A 24,192-nucleotide genomic window follows, 5' to 3' on the forward strand; every position below is an offset into this window, starting at 1 on the left:
TAAGTTTAATATCTCATATTGGCTTATTTTAGCATGATCATACATTTCAGTAGTCCTACTCAATCAAGGGGCTCACATATATCTCTTCCATTATATAGAGGGGCAAATCTCATCTACATCACTCACATCCCTCTACATAGCTTATTGCATACACAGTGAACGACTTTATAGTCGACCTTGTTATAAGCGACGTTTATCGATACCAAAGTACACAAGTTCTTATACTAATAGTCACTATAAGAATATTAATAACACTCATATAATGATCCATGAAACTTCTTATGGCAGGTCAATTTAATATAGATTCTCTAATATATACCCATGTGTCAACTTGATATCTTATATCTATAACTTGTAAGAATAAGTCATCAATTAACATACATGCTAGTGTTAGTGTATTAATATTGCCATTGTATATTAATATTTGATTAGGAATAATTTAGAATAGTGTTCTTTATATCTGCCAACCGCCTCCCACAATTAATTCAATAATTGATATGTTATATATTAGAACCTACTATTTTAATGTATTATTATATTTATTCAGCTAGCACAAAAATGAAATAAATATAATAATCAATATATTGTCTTTTATTAATCAATATGATACAATATGTACTAAGTTAATTAACTCATGATTGGCTCTTAGGCTTATACTAACATGTCATTTTTGTCTGCTGGTGTACTCTTCCGTAGCTCCTCATCCCTTGGATGGACCGAGCCCATCAACTCGCTTCCCGTGTCATCCTTCTCACTCATTAAACCTTCTACTCGACTTCTTGTGTTCCTAAGTTCTTACACACTCAGACACAAGGCATCAAAAATATAGGACCTAACTTTACTCGATTTATCACATCAAAATCAACCCGAGCTACTTACACTATGGACAACATGAACCTATAATTTTAGGCAACTAGCATCTCACAAGCACATTAGGATACCATGCTTATATATTGTTAAACTTACAATGGGGTGAGATGCTTAGATGCTTATATCTATACATTGATATAAAAATGGGCTTTAAACAAAACATTGATCAATTTGAGTGATCATTCTTAGTAAAACTAGCTGGAACCCAACACTCAACTTGACTAATATTAGTCAAAAGCTAAAATCTTATGATAAACAGCTAAAAATTAAAGTTAAATATTTTTTAAGGATAATTTATTAAATGTTTTTATCTTTTAAATCTTTGCAAAACCTATGCATATCATATCTGCATTCAAAAGTTTTCTTTGAATAGGATTGCCAACTTAAGGGGGAGCAACATTTATGTTCAAGATATTTTGTTCCAAAAGTTAATCTTTCTAAATTATTTTCATTTTTTTAATTAATTAAAAAATTACTTACAAAATGTTAAAGTTATTCTCAAAATTTTAAAAATTATTTTCTAATTTTTTTAAAAAAAATTCCTTACAAAAATTTTAAATTAGTTTGATATTTTTCAAAATTATTTATAAATTTTGTTTTCAAAATTTTATAAATTATATTCTAAAAAATTAAAGTTATTTTCAACAATTTTTGAAACTAATAACAACAACAACCCGGCCTTATCCCATTAGGTGAGGTCGACTATATGGATCCTTTTACGTCATTAAGTTCTATCTCCTACTATATCATCATCTATACTTAAATAAATTTTATTTTATTTTATTATTGCTAACCAATTTTTTTTTCTTACTCTTCTTCTTTTGATATGCGTGTTTGTCATAGTTTTACATCACCTAATCAGAACATTTATTAGTCATCTAAGTACATGCTCGTACCATCTTAAACGTGTCTCTCGAAGTTTTCACTCAATAGATGCAACTCCGATTTTCTCTCTAATACTCTCATTTCTTATTCTATCCATCCTTGTATGCCCACACATCCACTTTAATATCTTCATCTATACAACTCTCATCTTTTGCTCATGTACTCGAGTCATAGTCCAACATTTAGCTCCATATAATATAGTAAGTCTAACTGTGATTTTGTAGAACTTTTCTTTAAGTTTAAGGAGTATTTTATGGTCACATAAAACACCTGACACTCTCCTCTATTTCAACCATTCTGCCTGTATTCTATGTAAGACTGTTGGATCGAGACCACGCTAGAGGGGGGGATGAATAGCGTTCGTGGCTATTTCTTTCGATTCGTAAAACAAATGAGTAAAAGCGCAGCGGAATGAAGAGATAACAAACACAGAGAGACAAGGAGATTTACTTCGTTCGGAGCCTAAGGCGACTCCTACTCGAAGGCCCGCGATCCTTGATCGCTTTCCGTGGGCAACAACTATAAGCACGATAAAAATATTACAGACTAATTACAATTCAAAGCAGTAAACAGATTATACCGACAACAAAAACTAAATCTGAAGCTCCGGGTTGTCGGGGTGTCGTTGCAGCTCGTTAGCAGCTTGTCGCAGAGAGATTGCTTAGAAGATTGTTATTCAGCGCACCTCGACCCTTCTTTTATATGAAGTTCCGGGCGCTTGGAGTGTGACGTGGCCAACTAACCGGGATGCTCCACGTGGCGAAGTCGCGGTAGGGATAAAGTTTGGTCCGGGCGCCGGACTGTTCCGGGCGCCCGGATCCATCCCGGCGCCCGGACCACCTCAGGTTCCTCACCGCAAACAAAGGTTAGTCCGAGAAAAATCCCCTACAATGTTAGAATAAGATAAAACATTGTAAAGAAGAATTGATGGTCTTCTGACTTCGAATTTTCAACCGGAAATCCTAGGTCGACTCGACATTCCCTCTACGGGAACGCGTCCTCACCTACTCCACTCGGAGATTTATTGCTCGATCCTCCGATTGACCGACATTTGCTTAGCACTCGACGCTTCCGGACTTCTGCTGGACATCCGCTTCCGGCTAGTTCGGTCTTTCACCAGTTCGCGACACCGGGACTTCCACCTAGGTTACCCCCCTAGGATTTTGCCTGAAGCCATCGACCCTGCCAAGACTTTCCGCATAGGGTTACCACCCCCTATGACCTAGGGTTACCACCCCCTAGGGTTTTCCACCTGCCTAACCGCAGCTAGGACTTTCCTGAAATCCTCATTCAAACATGTTAGATCACACACTAACTTAACTTTGAATCCTTTGCCATTATCAAAACTAAGGTTCGATCGTCGGATGCTTCTGCACCAACAATCTCCCCCTTTTTGATAATGGCAACCGAAATTCAATGTTAAGTAAAAAATATGCAGTTATATATAAGCACAAGAAACAAGATAGGCGTGATAGCAAGATAAGCATAAACATAGCTCCCCCTTAATACAAGCTCCCTTTAAAATAATTTCTCTACTCTAATTTTTATTTCCCTTTGCCATATATCAAAAATAAGCTAGTTTTGAAAAAACTTAATTTTTCAAGACAGAAATTAGCAGAAAACGTTTTATCTTAGGCAAGGAGCAAGTGAAAGTCAATACTTTAGAATAACAATATTTTTCAAAATTTTGTCAATTGATTTTGTTTGAAGTGATTTGCCAAGAGGAACTCTTTTTAACTTAGTGTGTTTTGGGAGTTTAAAAAAAATTTTCAAACAAAAGTTTAACTTCAGAAATTTTCAAGCAAAATTTCAGCTTCAGAAATTTTCTGGAAAAAAATATTCAGGTTTTTAAAGAAAATTTTCAAGGAAGGTTTTCACCTTAAAAAATTTTCAAGGCTTTAAATAATTTTCTAAAAAAAATTTTAACTTAACGAATTTTCGAAAAGATTTCAGCTTAACTAACTTTCTAACAAGATTTAAAAAGGATTTTCAGAATAGAGGACACTTGAAAGTTTTAAATTTGGAGAAGGTTTTTGAGAAAGCTGCTTTGAAATGAATTTCAAGAATACTTAAGGCAAAGGAGAAGCGATAACCTTAATGTTTAATAGCTTGCCATTTTGTTTTAGTAAGGTATCAGAGCCCTAAAGTCCAAGCATGAGTAAAGATTTGGTTTGGATCAGGTATCAGAGCCCTTAAGTACAAGCATGCTTAAACTTTAATATTGCCTCTAGAGAACATCTTGCCAATTAGCTAAGTTTAGAAAATAATTTAACCAAGTTTAGTTAGAGAAAACTTAATTAAGTACTTAGCTTTGAAAATATCTAGCTTATAGAGGAGTTATAATTTGAAGGTCAGGTCATAAATAATTTTAATTTTAAAGCTAAAAAATAGCTTGAATTTTCGAAGATATGCCAAAACTAGTTTTTAATTTTGAGGTCAAGTCAAATTTTTTTTTTTTAAAGAAAAAACTAATTTTAAAACCGACTCAAAATCACTCCCCCTTAATTAATGCCTTAATAAATTTTTGAGTTCAGGAGTTCAAGCATGAGAGGTTAAAAAATTATTTTCCTAATTTTCCATCTCACTCATTCTAGATTAACAAGCATGTTTAGCATATGAGTGAGTGTGAGATGGAGTTTACTTTAATTTACAACATTGAAAATATCAGTTAGAATTCCAAATAGGTGACCATTATTTTGAAGATTTAAAAATTAATTGAGTTTAGAATTTCAAAGAATTTAATAATCTTCTGAAAAAGGGTTTTGAAATTAATTTTTCAGGGGATTTTTCAAATGATTTGAAATGATTTTGAAAAGATTTCTCAAAAGAATTTTGAAATTAAGTTTTAAAGATTTGAAATGATTCTGAAAAGATTTCTCAAATAAATTTTAAAAGAATTTTGAAATTAAGTTTTAAAGATTTTGAAATGATTTTAAAAAGATTTCTCAAATAAATTTTAAAAGAATTTTGAAATTAAGTTTTAAAGATTTTGAAATGATTTTGAAAAAATTTCTCAAATAAATTTTAAAAGAATTTTGAAATTAAGTTTTAAATATTTTGAAAAGATTTTTCAAATAATTTTTAAAGGAATTTTGAAATAATTTTGAAATTGAGTTTAAAAGATTTTTAAAAAAATTTTGAAATAATTTTGAAATAAAGATTTTGAAATAATTTTGAAATAATTTTGAAATTGAGTTTAAAAGATTTTTAAATAATTTTGAAATAATTTTGAAATTGAGTTTAAAAGATTTTTAAAATAATTTTGAAATTGAGTTTAAAAGATTTTTAAAATAATTTTGAAATAATGATTTTTAAATAATTTTGAAATAATTTTGAAATTGAGTTTAAAAGATTTTTAAATAATTTTGAAATAATGATTTTTAAATAATTTTGAAATTGTTTAGTTGAATTAACTTGATTTAAGTCAATTTTAATTTTAATTTCCTAGTCATCTCACCCGATCTAAATTTTCAATCAGGGAACCCTATAATTGTTGTGAGATGAATTATGGTTGATTTTAAGGGTCAGGTTTAACTTTGTGTTAGATTCAAGTTTAGCTTTGGGTTCAACAAGTAAGCATTCTTTGGATAAACTTCTGGGCTATGGTGAGTCACAAGGTACTCATTAAAGTAACCATGCCTTCGAGGTTTCCCAATAGGCCTACCCATTGAGCTTAATACTAAACCTTGGTCTAACTAGTTAGGATTCATTTAAGGGTAGCTTCGGTCAGTTCCACCAGGTCGAAGCCATATCTTCCTAGACATGCGATGTCCAAGCTTCCCTAACGTACTATCATCCAAAAACTTCACCAGTACCGTGGGTCAAGTTAAACCTAGCCCATTTTATCTAACCTTAATTACCCTGCCGGGTAGTCTACTCTTGGTTACCCTTATCGGGTGGATTAAGTTCGGAGGTGCCAGATAATCTGGAGCCTTCCTTTGGATTTTAATTTGATTAAATTCGAATTTAACTTGATTTTAATTTGATTTAATTTAATTTGCATTTTAATTAATTTAATTTCGATATTTTGAATTTCTGAATTTAATTTCGAATTTCGAATTTTTGAATTTATTATTTAACTTCGAATTTTGAATTTTTGAATTTATTATTTAACTTCGAATTTTGAATTTTATAGGTTAATTTTGAATATTTTTTTTTTAATTTAAATTTTTTAATATCGTTTTTCTTTTTGCTCCCCCTGGATCATGGCCTCGATATGGTCTATCGAGGTAATGTATTTGATCCTTCGGGACCCAGTATTGACCAAGTCCAACTTGATTGATCAATTTGGACTTGGGGACCCATGCTTGGACTGAGTTACTACTTTGTTTGTATATTAAGGATAAGTAAGATTTATATTTACTTTTATATCCCAGCCCAGTTCTATTGTAAATGGCCCTTTGTGTCCCAAGAATTAAGTCCAAGTTCTTGGAGCCCAAAGAAAACCGTTCTAAGGTAGTTTTTAAATCTTTAACCTGATTTTTTAGACTTGAATTTTCTTCCTCAAGTTTTTTGAACTTGAGTTGGAAATTCAGTCTGACTCTGGTCAGGTAAGGGTTTAGTGTCAGCCACTTCTTTAAGGACAGTTATTTCCTTTAGAAGTGACTTAACTTTCAGGTTTGACTTAGCTAATTTGCGCAATAAATAACTAACTAAAATGTTTAACCGGGAGATGCTTACAGCGGGGTCTGGTCCTTCGGAAACGGATACGGATCCGTGGCTTTGCTCGGACTCCGCCTCAGACTCGCTCTCGCTTCCGGATTCGACAATTTGGTCCCGGGCCATTAATGCGAGTAGACCCGTCTGTTCGAGCTTGTCGTCGTCGTCCTCCGATGAAGATTCGTCCCATGTTGCCTTAAGGACCTTTTTCTTTCTTTCCTTTTTGACCTCCTTCAGGTTAGGGCAGTTGGATTTGATATGCCCTTTTTGGTTGCACCCGTAGCATGTAACTTCAAACTTCATCTTTGAGTCTGGTTCATCTTCCGACTCCGGTTCCGTTCTTCATCGTGATCTCGGTTCCCGTGTTCGACTTGTACCTGCAACCAACGCAATACCTTTCTCGGTTGGCTGTGCATTAGTTTGCTCATGAAGTTCAAATTCACAAAATAGTTCGTCTAATTTTAATAAAGACAAGTCCTTGGAAACTTTGTAGGCATCTACCATTGATGCCCACAATGTATTCCTTAGAAATGAGTTTAAAGCATACCTTATGACGTCCCGATTCTCTATCTTCTGCCCGATTCCGTGAAGAGAATTGAGGATGTCTTGGATTCTCGCATGTAGGGAATTCGCCATCTCGCCTTCCTGCATCTTTAGATTATATAATTTATTAAGTAAAAGATCTCTTTTACTTACCTTGGCGTCGTTAGTGCCTTCGTGGAGTTCGACTAGCTTTTCCCAGAGCTCCTTTGCGGAAGAGAACGGGCCGACCCTGTTGAGTTCTTCTTTGGAAAGGCCGCACTGGAGGGTGTAGGTAGCTTTGGCGTCGGCTTCCACCTTTTTGATTAGAGGGGCGTCCCACTTCTCGCAGGGAGTTGGTTTGCCGTCGTCATCGGAAGGTAGCTGAAGTCCCGTCTTAATGATCATCCATGTTTCGAACTGGATCTTCAGATACGTCTCCATTCTTCCCTTCCAGTAACCGAAATCATCTCCGGAGAATAGTGGGGGACGAACAGTACTGAACCCCTCTTGTTGAGCCATTTGTAATATGCAACAAGAACAACAAAAATATATGTTCCAAGACTAAGTCTTGGATTAGTAGTGCGGGAATAAAGAATAGTAATAATAACGAGCTCGAGTGGTGTTGTACCAACTTCGAGCAAAAGCCGATTCGATAAAAGAATTAGAATAAAGCTATAAGGCTAGATTCTAATTGACTCCGAAAAATATAAAATACCACGAAAAATTTATTTTGAAAGGTGGTTGCACCAACTCAAAACGACCCCGCTCTGATACCAATTGTTGGATCGAGACCACGCTAGAGGGGGGGGTGAATAGCGTTCGTGGCTATTTCTTTCGATTCGTAAAACAAATGAGTAAAAGCGCAGCGGAATGAAGAGATAACAAACACAGAGAGACAAGGAGATTTACTTCGTTCGGAGCCTAAGGCGACTCCTACTCGAAGGCCCGCGATCCTTGATCGCTTTCCGTGGGCAACAACTATAAGCACGATAAAAATATTACAGACTAATTACAATTCAAAGCAGTAAACAGATTATACCGACAACAAAAACTAAATCTGAAGCTCCGGGTTGTCGGGGTGTCGTTGCAGCACTTTCTGGATCGAGTCGTTAGCAGCTTGTCGCAGAGAGATTGCTTAGAAGATTGTTATTCTGAAGCTACACCTCGACCCTTCTTTTATATGAAGTTTCGGGTGCCTGGATCCCTTCCGGGCGCCTGGAGTGTGACGTGGCCAACCAACCAGGATGCTCCACGTGGCGAAGTCGCGGCAGGGATAAAGTTTGGTCCCGGGTACCCGGACAGCCTTTTTCCAGCAGGTTCCTCACCTGCAAACAAAGGTTAGTCCGAGCAAAATCCCCTGCAAGACAGTGTTAGAATAAGATAAAACATTGTAAAGAAGAATTGTCAGTCTTCGGACTGTCCGAGTCTGACTTCGGATTTCCAACCGGAAATCCTAGGTCGACCCGACGCCTACTGTTCCCTCTACGGGGAACGCGTCCTCACCTACTCCACTCAGGAGATTTACCTGTTGCTAGTCGATCCTCCAGATTGACTGGACTTTTGCTTAGCACTCGACGCTTCCGGACTTCCTGCTGGACATCCGCTTCCCGGCTAGTCCAGTCTTTCACCTGGTTCGCGACACCAGGACTTTCCACCTAGGGTTACCACCCCCTAGGATTTTTGCCTGAATCCATCGACCTGCCAAGACTTTCCGCATAGGGTTACCACCCCCTATGACCTAGGGTTACCACCCCCTAGGGTTTTCCACCTGCCTAACCGCAGCTAGGACTTTCCTGAAATCCTCATTCAAACATGTTAGATCACACACTAACTTAACTTTGAATCTTTTTCCATTATCAAAACTAAGGTTCGATCGTCAGATGCTTCTGCACCAACAAAGACATCTCTTTTAATCCCTCCATCATTTTACAAAATTCATCCTATATATTTAAAGCTCTCGGTTCCGGGTAACTCATTATCTCCTATCTTAACAATTACCTTATTACGTCTAATATTACTAAATTTAAATTCTATATATTCTGTTTTTATTCTATTAAACCTAAAACCTTTCTCTTCTAGTGTTTCCTACCAAGATTCTAGTTTAGCATTTACTCTTTCACATGTTTCAATCTACCAAAATAATATCATCTGTAAACAACATATACTACGGTACTACGTCTTGAATGTGTGCAGTGACAGTGAGTTCGTCTATAATTAGTGTAAAAAGATAGGGACTTAGAGCTAATCCTTGATGTAACTCTATCTTTATTGGAAATTCTTTAGTTACTCTAATTGAAGTCTTTACTCTGGTTGTTACATCTTCATACATATCCTTAATTAGTTCAATATATATCATTCTAACACTTATCTTTTCTAGAATTCTCCATATAATTTATCTTAGAACTCTATCGTAAGATTTTTCTAAATCAATGAATACCATGTGTAAATCTTATTTTTACTCCTGATATTTTTCAATTAATTGTCTAAGAATATGTATAACTTCTATTATCGACCTTCCAAGCATGAACCCAAATTAATTTTCGGTCACTGTAGTCTCCTTCCTTTTTCTATTACATTTTTCCAAAGCTTCATGGTATGACTCATTAGTTTAATACATCTATAGTTTATACAATTTTATATGTCTCCCTTGTTCTTATATAAAAGAATTAGAGCACTTATCCTCCATTGATTAAATATTTTTTTATTTTCAATATCATGTTAAATAATTTTATAAGTCATTCAATATCTTGTTTCCCTATGCACTTCCATACCTCCATCAGAATATCATCTAGTTCAATAGCTTTTCCATTGTGCATCCCATTTTAGGTTTGTCCAACTTTTCAAGTTTGAATTCTATAATAAAAATTTAAATTTCTATACTCATTTGACCTACTTAAATTGCCTAAGTTAAGTTGGTCGCCTAAATGTTCATTAAAAAGTTGATGAAAATACTTCTTCCATCGCTCTTTTATTTCTCCATCGTTAACTAGTACCATATTACATTCATCTTTAATACATTTTATTTAGATAAGATATCTTGTCTTTCTTTCTCTCACTTTAGATATTCTATAAATGTCTCGTTGCCCTTCTTTTATATCCAATTTTTAATATAATCGTTCAAAATTTTCATTCTTTGTTTTATTCACTACTTTCTTAACTATTGTATATATTTTTTTAAGTTTTTCTCATTCTTATAAATATATAATTCCTTGTAAGCTATTTATTTTTCCTTCACTTTCTCTTGTACTTTCTCATTCCACCACCAAGATTCCTTACTTAGTAGTACATGTCCCTTTTACTCACCGAGTACACTCTTAGATATTATTTTTAACTTTGATATCATCTTATCTCATGTCATATTAGAGTTATCGTATATTTCATCTAATTTTTATACTCCTACTTTCTCCTTAAATATATTTTACTTTCCATCCTTTAACTTCCACCACTTAATTTTAAAAGTTGTATATATTTTCTTTCTATTGATACTATGTTTGAGGTGTATACCGAACACTACTAACTTATGTTAGGTAGTTAAGTTTTTTCCAGAGATGACATTGTAATCTTTACAAATCTTTCTATCCTTCATCCTAACCATAAGAAAGTCAATTTGTGATTTATTATTCCCACTTTTGAATGTGACTAAGTGCGCTTTTTTCTTAAAAAAAAATATATTAGCTAATATAAAGTCATATACTATCGCAAAATCTAATATAGTTTTCCCTTCCTCATTTCTTGTTCTAAACCCATAACTCTCATGTACCCTCTCATATTCCTCATTTTTCACTCCAACATGCTCATTTAGATCACCTCCTATTAAAATAATTTCATTTGGCAGAATGTTTTATAATACTTCATCTAAGTCATTCCAAAATATTGATTTGGTAGCTTCATATAATTCTACTTGCGGTGCATATACGCTAATTATGTTCATAGTTTCTTTTGTCACTATTATCTTAAGGGTTATAATTCTATCTAAAACATCCTAAAACTTATACCATTCATAACCATCTAGTCAAAACATGCGTCAAAATTGAGTTCAGCTCGGACTCCAACCAAACTAAACATACATCATAGTAGTAGATCAAGGAAAAAAGGCACTCCAATGTAAAGGAAACAACTCAAATATAAAACAAGTTAGTACATGGACTCGGGACAACGGAAAGAACCTAAATGGTCTTCCTTAACCAAAAAAATAAACAACTCGGATTAAAGCAAACCAATGCCCTAATGCATAGTGAATCAAGTCTTCTAGAAGAGTGTCATTAGGTGTGCACTGCCAAGTACGAGCGAGCTCATCCATTAAGTCCCTCTATCTCCTTAATACCAACACCATAGGGATCTAGTGAGTCTAAAGACTTAACAAATTCAAATATTTTAAGCAAGAAATAAATATACATTCACATGCCTTTCAATATATATATATTTTAAGAGTATACCTTAAATTTTTGAAAGTTAAACCTGTAGGAACTTTCGAGCCGCAAAAACCGCTTTTTGTGTTGCGGAAACCCCAAAGTTCTTGCCACGGATCCGTGCGAAGATAAAAATTAACATATACATAGTTTTCTCCTAGATCTACACTAGATCTACATGGTAGAGATTATACCTTTGTAGTGAAGCCCTTCGCTTATCCCGCTCGTCCAAAAGGTGTCGGATCTCGAAGAGTGTCAAGTGAACACTCCTCTACAAGTATCCACACGGACAAAAGGTGGAGAAAAACCACTTAGAGTGTGCTAGCATTCTTGGGTGGCTTGGCAATGGAGGAGAGGGAGAGATGAGAAGAGAGGAGGAAGAAGATGATATCTTGAATGAGCACTTGATTGCTTCACATAAAGTGGCTGACCACTTTTCTAAAGGTTTTATGCCTCCATGTAATACCAAGAGTCATGGCTCTTGGTCTCCCTCATGAGGTGGCACACAATTATGTGGCCATGATGATGTGGAACACCATCATTGGCCGGCCCCATGTCAAGTCACAATGAGGTGGCATTTGGTCAAGTCAAACTTGACCCTTCATCTTCCCTCTCAAGTCAAGTCAAACTTGACCCATTTATCTCCCATGGTTGATCAAATCTAACTATTGATTCAAGTCAATTTGATTTAATGAATATCTATTCATTGAATTAAATTGATTCAATGAGTCATAATCTAAATTAGACTCATTCAACACATGAATCAAATTGAGTCCAACTCAATTAGTCTAATTTGGATTACTCTTAATCCAATTTGGTTCATCATATGAACCTAATCCACTTGGTCCATCATATGAACCTAATCTCCATCTAATTGCCCTTTGTGTGTAATCCTATAGGTTCTTGTAACGTTGGCAATGCTCCTAAACTCATTTAGAAACATAAGTAATGAGCGGTATCTAGTAACACATCATTACTATCCAAGTTACAAGAATGTTGAGATCCAACATCACCTTTGTGACTACTAATTGTGACTCTCACAATATATGATAATGCCCTTCTATCCTAGACATCTAAATTGATCAACTGAGGCATAGACCGTGTCATCCTCTAATCAATTAATATCTCGAACTCCAAGTAGACTCACTCTAATCAAATGAGTTCAATATCTCATATTGACTCATTTGGGCATGACCATGCACTTAGTGGTCTCACTCTATCAAGAATCATGATGTCACTCCCGTCATATAGGAGGGATATATCTCATCTACATCACTCATATCCCTCCGCATAATTTGTTACATACCCAGTAATCGCCTTTATAGTCCCACCCAATTACGGGTGACGTTTGACGAAGCCAAAGTTTTAACTCCTTATGTAGGGAATGTTGGTGCAACCTTAGGTCAAGGTTGACCTGGTTGACCAGACTCGAGTTGACTTGACTCGAGTTGTGTTTTGATGTTTGACGAGTTATGTTTGACAATGTTTGACGTGAATAGAAAAGTTGTACCTTGATGTTTTACAAGGATACAAGCTTGGGAGATTGTGGGTGCAACCCGTGGTCAAGGTTGACCTGGTTGACCCGAGGTGAGTTGACCTGACTCGGAAAAGTCCAAGCAGGGAGCTTGGCATGGGAAAAGTCCAAGCAGGGAGTTTGGCATGGTGAAAAGTCCAAGCAGGGAGCTTGGCACGGGAAAAGTCCAAGTATGGAGACTTGGCACGGAGAAGTCCAAGTATGGAAGCTTGGCACATGGGAAGTCAGAGAGGGCTCGGGAGCTCGTTCTCTGGACCGGATGGAAGTCGGAGAGGGCTCGGTAGCTCGTTCTCCGGACTGTGGTCAGAGAGGGCTCGGGAGCTCGTTCTCTGGACCGGATGGAAGTCGGAGAAGGCTCGGTAGCTCGTTCTCCGAACTGTGGTCAGAGAGGGCTCGGTAGCTCGTTCTCTGGACCGGATGTGGAAAGTCCTGGTGAGTGAAGCCAGGCAGACGGATAAGTCCTGGGGAGTGAAGCCAGGCAGTGGGAAAGTCCTGGTGAGTGAAGCCAGGCAGTTGGAAAGTCCTGGTGAGTGAAGACAGGTGAAAGTCCTGGTGAGTGAAGCCAGGCAGTGGGAAAGTCCTGGTGAGTGAAGCCAGGCAAGGGAAATCCTGAGAGGTCAAGGTTAGACCTGGTGAGTGAAGCCAGGTGAAAACCCTAGTGAGTGAAGCTAGGTGAAAGTCCTGGTGAGTGAAGCCGGGCAAGGGAAAATCCAGATGGATCAAGGGTGATCGGACATCTGGTGTTGAGAAGGTCAAGTAGGTCAAGGGAGTGACCGGATACTTGACACGAAGAGAAAAGTCCAAGTGGGTCAAAGGGATTGACCGGACACTTGGTGGGGAGTCTTAGCAGGTCAAGGGAGTGACCGGATGCTAAGCATGATGTACCAAGAGGTCAAGGTTGACCGGATATTGGTTTGGACTTGGTTTGGGCAAAAACCAAGACTTGGATCGGTCTGGAGACCGATCAGAAAGCGATCAGTGTGCCTCTGTGAGCTTACTGATCGGTCTGGGGACCGATCAGGGTACGCACAGAGAGTTGGGCAACTCTCTGATCGGTCCCCACGACCGATCAGGGTGATGCCCGATCGGTCTGGCCCTAGCCGTTGAGAGACAACGGCTAGATTCTTCTGCTGTCTTCTGGCCTCTTCTTCGCAGGGAGTGCAGGCTATAAAAGGAGATCGAGGGCTTCTACAGGACTTCTTCTTCTTCTTCTCCGAAGCTTCTGCTTCTTCTTGTTCCTGCCTCTTCTTCTTGCTGCTGCAAGTTCTTCTGCGAGCTTTGCTGAGCTCTCGTCTAAGCTTCGCGTGAGCTTCCTTTCGGCTGGGTTCCTGCTGTTGTAGGCGTCGCTTGAAGCTGCTGCTTCATCCAGTCGAAGAGAAGGCAAGTAAGCGAAGGTTTTACAGTTGTATTGTATTTTGCTTCTTGCTGTACTTGTACTCCTTCTTGCTGTTGTAAGTTTTTGTGGCGAGGTTTCTCCACCCATAAGGAGTTTATATTAGCCGATTTTCCGGGGACTCATCCACCGACGGATTGATAGGCTTCGTCCACCTTACGGACACGCCGAGGAGTAGGAGTATCATCTCCGAACCTCGTTACATCTTCGTGTTGAGGTTTGCTTCTCCTTTTTCGTTTCTATTTGTTATTTCCGCTGCACTAACCCTAATCGTAGGAAGAAACGAAAGAATTTGAGGTCGGCTATTCACACCCCCCCCCTCTCTAGCCGCAATCCATCGATCCTAACAGGGAACCATGGTGACTTCAGGTCCAAGGACTGATAGTCATACTAATAGTCACATGAGAAAGTATATGACACTCATATAACGATCCATGATACTTTCTCATGGCGGGTCATTCAGTATATATTCTCCAATGCATACCCATGTGTCAACTTGATATCTCTATATCCATGACTTGTGAGATCAAGTTATCGAGTTGACCTGCATGCTAGTCTCAGCGCATTAACATTGCCCCTAAATGTTAATACTTGAATAGGAATGATTAAGAGTAGTGTTCTTTATATCATCTCACTATCAATTCAACCAATCGATTGATATAGATAAGAACCTTCTACTCAAAGAAACTATTACACTTAGTTATTTGGCACCAATACAAGTAAGTATAATAACCATAAAGAAATTATTTTATAAGTATATAGGAATATGATACATCGAGTCCATACAACAATCATCATATGATTGGCTCTAGGGCTCTAACTAACAAAACCTTGCTGATATTTAGTCCTATAGGCCTTCAACTTTAATAAAATAACATCAAACATTAACTTTCAACATCAAAATATTTAAGTGAGTTTATATCATTGAATGAGACCTCTTTTACCTCAACCTCTGATCGTTTGACCAAACTTTTACCCTAGTACTAGGTTGGTAAGATTCACTTGACCCCTTTTATGTAGGATTTCTTAACCCCTTTGATTTGGTAAGGTTCACCAGACTCTATTTAAGCTGGATTCCCTAATCCCTCTGTTTTGGTAAGGTTGACCGAACCCTTCTTAAGCCAAATTCCCTAACCCATCGCATAAATTCATGTAGGTCATATTAATAAATGGTACATTTTCACTTTTCATGTATGGAAAGTTATTGCTAAAAGTATATAAAGTTTACTCGTATAATAATGGAAAAAAAACTAGTATACAACTAGTAATGGTCTTCCTCCCTCACTTGAACAACACAGATTTCCAGCCCTCTTCCCTGATCCAACTCCGCCTTAATTGTCAGTTGAATCTGCCCAAAATCTCAGCTTACTTCCCTCACTCGAACAACACAGTTTTTGTAATGCCCGAAAATTCTCAAATTAATTTTATAAATATTCTACTATTTTTATGGAATTTTAGAATATTTTTATGGAATTTTTAGAGTAGCGGAAGTAGCAAAAACAAATAAAAACGTGAAATAGTCTAAGCGGGAATTAAACCCGAGACCTAGCGAACTCTATGCCTTATAGGGTGACTTAGTAACCAGGAAGCCCCAGCAGGGGTGTGCTGAAAGAAGAGAGGAACAATTATATTTATGATGGAGTTGGGGTGAAATTATCACTTAATATAAATAGGAGACTTAAGTGAGGATTGCTATTTTCTTGAACGACAATTCTTCTTTTCCCTCAACCCTCACCGCCGAAACTCTTCTCCTCCTTATCCTCTCGGCGCCCAAGTTCAAGAGACCTAGGGTTCTATCCCTAGGGTCATAGGAACACCTCCTGACAACAACTCCGGCACGAGGATGCTCTTCTCCGTGAGAGGAACACGTTGACGCAAGGAGATCGTTGAAAAGATCTTCTTCATCGGGAAACTAGCGACTAGAATCTTAAGGAAACTAGCGCAGGAGGTAAGAAACCCCTCACCTGCAGTATAAGGAGTTATTCGGATGTTTTATGCATTAGTTTAGTCGTATGCAGATTTTCAGTACGTAGGGTGTGTTCTAGAGCACACCAAGTGTTTGATAAAATGTTTAGCTCAGTAAAATGCTACAGTAGGCATTTTAATAGCTCAGTAAATGCAGTAGAAGCGTTTAAAATAACATATTTAGTCTTGCTTCAGCTTATATGGGACTACGGTCCAATGGGTGGGCTCCCATAGTCGCCTCTAGGTTTAGATAACCTAGCTCTAGGTTCAGATAACCTAGTAAAGGCAAGATAAATTAATTAGCTTATGATCCAGTATTTTACTTTTATCAGTGGCACTGTACTGAACTAGATGTCCTTGGGTTAGGCTCCCGCAGTCGTCCCTAGGTTTAGATAACCTAGTAAACCCTACTAAATTCGGGTCTTGCAACCCCGGGTCTAGTTAGGGATGCGTGCATAGCAAGTACAGATGTCGGGCCCATCAGCAGCATGATTAGTATTTTCATCTATTTATGATAACTAGCTTTCAAAAACTCACAATCAGTTATGTGAACATGATTTAAATTCAGTATTAGCTTAGTTCAGTTCAGCTCAGTTTATGTTCCAGTTTAGCTCTTTCTTAATGATATCCCATGATTAGTTTTGATGACATGTTTTAGTATTCATGTTAGTAATTCCAGTATGCCATGCTTTAACATGTTCAGCATATGTTTTAAATAGCATTCTTGAAAAAACATGTTTTCATCGTGTGCATATTTTTGTGAGGTAGATGGTTTCTTACTAAGCTCTCAAGCTTACAGATACTTCTTTTCCTTATACTGCAGATAAAGGTAAAGGAAAGATGGATTAGCGGAGGCTGGAGGTCAATGCAACCAAGATGTGTGTGGAAGAGGAACATGAAATAAAGATCCTTGGAGAAACTAACAACTGTTAAAACTTAGCATTTACTTATGTTATCACATTTCTGCACCTTTAGCATATCAAGTGTCAGGAGTTATAAATTGTGTGCACTAAGTTATGTTTAGATTTCTAGTTACCTTGATGATAGTCGGTAAGTTATGATTCATGACCTGTCAGTAAGAGTTAGTGTTTTATTAGTTGATACATCTATATTGAACACCAGATTCTGAAACATAGCAGAAATCCAAAGCTCCAATCGATCCACTGATCGATTGGAGGGTTCCCAATCGATCAGCCGATCGATTGGGAGATGACCTGCCACGTACAGAGAGCTGGTGAGTCGATTAGTTGATCAATCAGCCATGGATCGATTAGCCGATCGATCGGGAATTTAATTTCCGTGAACAGAGAGCCTCTGGATCGATCACTGGATCGATTGGCCAAGCTGGATCGATCGGTGGATCGATCGAAAAATCGCTCTCACGAACAGAGAGCTTCTGAATCGATCATTGGATCGATTGGTCAGCCTGGATTGATCAGCCGATCGATCTAGAAATTCATCCGTACACAGTAGCACGCTGAATCGATCAGTGGATCGATCAGACAACTCCAATCGATCAACCGATCGATTGGGATGCCTAACTTTAGCTAGAAGTGTTTAATTTCAATTTCTGATCAAGTAAGGAGTCTAGGTCTCCTTCCCTAGCTTATGTATGACAATGAAAAGGTCTTGAAACTAAGTTATAGACTGTAATAGTCATGAACAGAGTAAGATTTTAATTAATACAGTTTTTCGCACCTTATAGTTTAGCACAGCATAATGTGACGATCCGGTCTCGTAGCCTAGTATCAGTAGGAGGTGGGTCGTTACAGTTTTCCAACCCTCTTCCCTCATCCAAATCAGCCCTGATCATTAGTGGAATCTTCCCAAAATCTCAACTTACTTCCCTCACCCGAATAGCACATAAAAACCGCAACCTCCTCCTTCCTCCCTCACCTGAACAACCCCCAATATATTCCAAGTAGAACAACAATGTCTCCCTCAACCATCTAGTAGGAGAAATTTTGGTGCAAAAGCAAACAGAGAACATTAAAACTTCTTTATTTCATCGTAGGAATCAAAGAAAGCATGACCTCGAGAAAACAAGCTCATAACATCAAATCCGTATATTACTAACCATCTAGTGCAAAAAAACAAAATGAAAGAAACTTTGCAACTTCTTCAAAATAACATACTATGATCCCTACGATGCAGTTAATGCAAAAAAAAAAAAACATCCTTGCCTTGAAGTTTTTCATAAGGAAACAACCTTAGGCGCCCCGACAAGGCTCTTCCTCCACCTCCAAGTTGGCTAGGGGTTTGGATTTGAGGGGGAAAGGGGCGGCGATAACTTGTTAAGGGGAAGATTTCAGATGAGTGCGGGTGGTGGTGGTGGTCCACTAGCTTCAAAGGGGGGAGGGAAGGGGGATGATGAAAATACTTAGAAATCATTAGGGCATATATATAGTAAGTTGGGTTGGGTTTGCTAGCCATCTGGGTCAGGTTCATTAATCTATTTACATATTAATTACTTAACTCATAACTCTTGGTTCATTTAAGTGAACCGATATTTTTTACACTACACTATCCCCTTTTCTAACTACTCCTACAACTTCATCATTTAACGAACTATCTACAATAATACTCACTTCATTTTTTGCTTTACTCTTTTCTGTGTACCATAAATTAAAATCTAAATTCTCTATCATCTTTGCCTTCTCACCTACCCTTTTTATCTCTTGTATACATAAAATACTAATTATTTTTCTAATCATCGTATCTACTACCTCCATTGATTTACTAGTGAGGATTTCTATGTTCTATGTTCCATATTCCAAATCTTAGATTATTAGTTTTCCTATCATATTTGTTCTTATCCAACCTATGATGTGAGAACTCTTACCTATTTAACAATACACCTAAGTTATCATGGAGATGTAGTGGTCATTGCCGATACATTACAATCAGACCCTGCAATGCGAACTCTTGTATATTTAGCATTATACCCAAGTTCTGGAGATGTAGCGGTCCTTTGCGAGACGGTACAGTCGGTGCAATACATTCCTTTTGGAAACAACTTAGCATTAGTATAATAATTGAATAGATATATTCGTTAAATATTTGTCATAGTTTTAATACTAGTTGACAATCTAATGCAACCCTTCTCCTTTACCCGAGCTTAGGATCGTCCATGACTAGTTCGTCATGGACGGAGTTCAAATTTTTTTGAAAATATTTAAAAATTATTTTCAAAATTCTCAATTTTTTCAAAATTTTTGAAATTTAGTTAATATGTGAAATTTTGTATTTTGCAGAATACTTAGAATATTTGGAAACATAGTATGTTGCTATGACCCTACTTTTTTATGTATGTTGAAAGAGGAGAGATATTGTATTCAAGGGGAGAGTTTAATTTGAGAGGGAGTTCACTTAAAACTTAATTTTGAAATATTTAACTTAACTTTGTGTAAGAATTGGTAAACATAAAAAATGGGAGATTATTGGTGCAGGAAGCACTATAACTGAACCTATGTTTTGATGTTATCAAAGATTCAAGTTAAGTCTTATTGTTATCTGATGAACTGATCAAGTATATAAGATGCTCAACTTGGAAAGTCTTAATAGGTCAGTTGGACCCGATACTAAGCAAAGTCTCAGTAAGTCATGGAACTAGGTAGGAAGTCCAAATGGGTCAAATTATATAGAATCAAATGGAAGCCCTGGCAGGCTGATCTGATGTTGAGCTGTTAAAGTTTAAACAAGTTTAGATGACCCAATATTTGGTAGGTGAGTTGAGGTAAACTCTTGGAGAGAGTGTAGTGAGGTCATGCCACGATAGAGACAAATCTTAGGAGTTGATCCAACTGAAAAAACCTAAAGATTTCTAAGTTAAGATCAAGATAGTCCTAACTATCATACTACTCGTGCATATTCATATCTATCTAACTCTATTTTACAGGGCCATTATTATATTATTATTGTGCTAACTTTATTTTAAAGATTGAACAAAATTTGAGTTGATTGAGGGTTCGGTCAACTAAACATGCAGTTCAGTCGATCGATTCGGCCAACATGGCACAGACACAAGCAAGTTCTATAAACTTAGAAACACAGTGTTATCAGTCAATGGAAACCCTTGATCAGTCGACCGATCCAATTTAGCAACGGTAAATATCAAATCAAATCAATACAGAAAAGGAAATTCAACTTCAGTTGATGGATCATCAAGATCAGTCGACAAAACTACATAATTTATGAGATTGGACGGATCAAATCTGAGCAAAGAAGGAAAGGCCTATTTAAGGTTTAGTCGATGGATGCTTGGTTTAATTGATCGAAAATTTCAGTCGACTGAACAATCGTTCAGTCGACAAAACGATGCCTATATAAAGATCTCAAAATTTGATCTGAGACAACACTGATTCCATTATTTGATCATTCAATTTTCATTCAATTTTCATTCAATCTCCTACTACTACAACGCCGGAAGGCTCACCGACAACAAAAGCTTCATCTCTATTCTTCCTTTGTCAGTATACTTTATATATAGCTTGCATTTTATTTGTATGAAGATAGCGTTCTAATTACTATCCTCCTCATTCTGTACGATTCAATTATTAATGAATTATCCTGTTAGTATTAGTTCTAGTACCAATTATGAGATGATTGTAAAGAGCTCATTTTTGTATTATATTTCATTATTAATAAAAAGGCAAAGTTGGTTATTATATTTATTTCAGATCAGTGTCGATTGAATAAGTATAATAATGTCCTTGGGTAGTAGGTTTATATCTATAGCATATCAATTAGTTGAATTGATGTGAGATATTGTAGATATACATAGAACACTACTCTTAACTATTCCTAGTCAAGCATTAATATACAAGGACAATATTAATGCATTGAGACTAGCATGTAGGTCAACGGATGACTTAATCTCACAAGTCATGGATATGAGATATCAGGTTGACACATGGGTATATATTAGAGAATATATACTGAATGACCCGCCATGAGAATATTTCATGGATCGTTATATGAGTGTCATAAACATTCTCATGTGACTATTGGTATGAATAGTCCTTAGACCTGAAGTCACTACGGTTCCCTACATAAGGAGTTGTGTACTTTGGTATCGACAAATGTCACCTGTAACAAGGTGGACAATAAAGTCGATCAATGGGTATGCAATGAATTATGCGGAGGGATGTGAGTGATGTAGATGAGATCTATCCTTCCATATAATAGAAGCGATATCTATAGGTCCCTTGATTAGTAGGACACAAGAAAGCATGACTATGCTCAAATAAGTCAATATGAGATATTGAGCTTATTTGATTGAGTGTGTCTACTTAGAGATCAAGAAACACAAAGGTTGATAAGAGGATGACACAATTTATGCCTCATTGATCAATCTAGATATCAAGGATAGAGGGATCAAGTCATACAAGATAATAGCCACGGACAGGTTAGGTCGGATCTCGACTTTCTCGTCACTTGGGAAGCAATGTTGCCTTGCTAGATATCACTCATTGCTTATGTATCTAAATTTTGATTTGAGTTCATTGTCAATGTTACGAGAACCTATTGGGTTACACACAAAGAACAAGTGGATTTGGATATGGGTTCCTATGATGAAACATTGGATTAAGTCTAATCCGATTTGGACTTATTGAGTTAGACTCAATTGGATCTAATTATTGGATTAAGTCTAATTCAAACTAGACTTAAGGAGTCAATTCAAATTAATGAAATGTGATTCATTAAATTTGAAATTACATGAGATTAATTGAGTAAGACTCGATTGAATTAGACTTGAGTTAGACTCAAGTGAATTAGACTTGAGTTAGACTCAAGTGAGGATTAATGGAGATATTCATTGAATTTTGATGTTCAATGAATCATGTCATTCAATTTTCAAAATTGAATTTAAAATGAGGAGTTTAAGTGTGGTCCTTAATGGAGTGTAAATACTCATTAAGGCTCATTAATTGAATTAATGCTCATTAAGTGTTTTCATTGGATGAAAATACTTAAGCATATTTCTCTTCATTTTTGGGAAGATCTTCATTCTTTCCTTCCTCTCCTCTCCTTTTGGTCGAAACCCTTATCTAGGTTGCTAGCATAATCTTAGGTGGTTTCCTTCTCCTACTTGTGAGTTTGTGAGACAAACGAAGGCAAGACTTTTTCGTGTGGATACCATAGAGGTGCGAACGTGTGATCGTGCTGTGATCTAAGCTGTCTGGAGTCCGTGTACACGCACCAAAGGTATAACCCTTTTATGCTCTTTTAGAAAACTTAGTATATTTTTCTTTCCCTTCGCATTGATCTCCTTGAGAAACTAGATGATTTCCGCTATGCATAAACGTGTTTAGCGCTCTAGTTCCTTACATGTCCAACGAAAGCAACGTGAACCCGGTCAGAATGACCCTTAACCCTTTTTTTTATTATTGTTTTTCCATCTTAGCCTCAATCTTCTCCCTGGCTAATTGAGTCATGGTCTCCTCTACCTTGGCTTTGTCCGTCGCTTACAAAGCCTCCTTAGTTGGGCCTTGTGATATGACTGGCCGAATTCGCTGGCTTTCCAACTCAGCTATCCAACCGTCCATCATTTATACTACTTCACCAAGTTGAGAAGGTGGGAGTGCAGTCCCTTATACTCCATTTCAGACTGTAACACCAGGACACAGTCAGTACATACTCTTCGAATTTAATATCAATAGTATAGCATACCTTTAGAATGGAGCCCAACAAATTCTTACTCAGGTCTAAGAGATTCAAGCGAGGCAGGATGCCCATCTCATAAGCTCGGAGTTGTTGAGTGAGAGAGGGGCTATGTCCCCTTGGCCTCTCTACACTCCGATGAGTCTGAGGTGACAGTACAGAGTCGTAGCTCAGTCGAGACGGTTCAGAAGATAAAGACATACGATGGCGAGTCGTTCTACTAGCAATCGACTATGCCCACTCAGAGGTTGGAGTAGCAACAGGTGGCAAAGCTTTGGATGCCTCAGATTTTTCCTTGGTGTGCGCTTCGGCAAGGTAGCTCCTTATCGATCGAGGTGCCAAAACATCCTCCCTCGAAAGCCAGATTAACTTCCGCTTCTTCATGGTCTCACCTCGGTTATTAACTTTTGGCTTTTACCTTGAGTCATTTGGTTTGGACTAGGAGATGATGTTTGCGTGGGAGTCCGATCACTCTTCCATGGTCGGATCTCAATTTTGGCTTTGGGCTCAGCTTTAAGCTTAGCGATATTGAGGGACTCCTCCAGCTCAAAAAATAGGAACTGGCATCTCAACCACCACAGGGTCGGTGCAATAGAGTCAGGGGTCTTGGGAGCAAGCACCTTGGTCTCGACCACAACCCACAAGGTCTCAACAATAGTCCCAGATGATTCACCCACAATTGAAGGGTGAGGTGGCGGAAGTTTAGATGATCTCTTGGTCACATCCATAGAGACCCACATGCCTACGTCAGTTCCCACTTTAGCTTCTTATTCGTGGAGGCATTCAACATAATTTGATCTATAGTAATAAGAAAATATAGTCAATAATAAGGAAGTTTAACAAAAGCAGTGTCTTATTCAGTGGTTCTTCTAGTTCAACAACATTCTTACTCAGCCCGACCCAATAGAGTAGGGTCTCATTCTCCACTAATTGATTGACATTGAATTTTAGCCCTGTCAAGATCTCAGTCGCTTCTAGATATGCCCACTCTGGTTTATATTGCTCGACCAAGTATACGACTATGGGGCCTTGATAAAAATAAAGCAAACCTTCTACCCCTTGTGTGAGGATGGGTATTCATTGAAGAAATTACACTCAGGATTAACCATAAAATAGAAGACTCCATGCTCTACACGTCTCGGGCAAAAGAAAGAATGGAAAAGCATGGAATCGAGAAGAACTTGGTATAGCCAACAGATAATGAAGGCACCACAGACCAAATGGTAACAATTGGGAAGCTAATTGGGACAAAGGCATCTAGAAGTAGAAGGCAAGGTCTTGAATGAAGGGGG

The 24,192-nt window shown here is 37.4% G+C and overlaps 1 protein-coding gene across 1 annotated transcript in view; it reads right to left on the minus strand.

Annotated features, from left to right (window-relative positions):
• The window catches only part of LOC122026709 (phosphatidyl-N-methylethanolamine N-methyltransferase-like), a 34,482-nt gene extending 10,842 nt beyond the window's left edge, over positions 1–23,640 (minus strand). Inside the window, exon 1 of the mRNA XM_042585436.1 lies at positions 23,319–23,640. Coding sequence (XP_042441370.1) covers positions 23,319–23,640 — 322 coding nt within the window. The remainder of the gene's footprint in view (positions 1–23,318) is intronic.
• Between the last annotated feature and the right edge of the window lie 552 nt (positions 23,641–24,192).

This window comes from Zingiber officinale, chromosome 10A (genome assembly GCF_018446385.1).
Source record: "Zingiber officinale cultivar Zhangliang chromosome 10A, Zo_v1.1, whole genome shotgun sequence".
In the NCBI taxonomy this organism is placed as follows: Eukaryota; Viridiplantae; Streptophyta; class Magnoliopsida; order Zingiberales; family Zingiberaceae; genus Zingiber; species Zingiber officinale.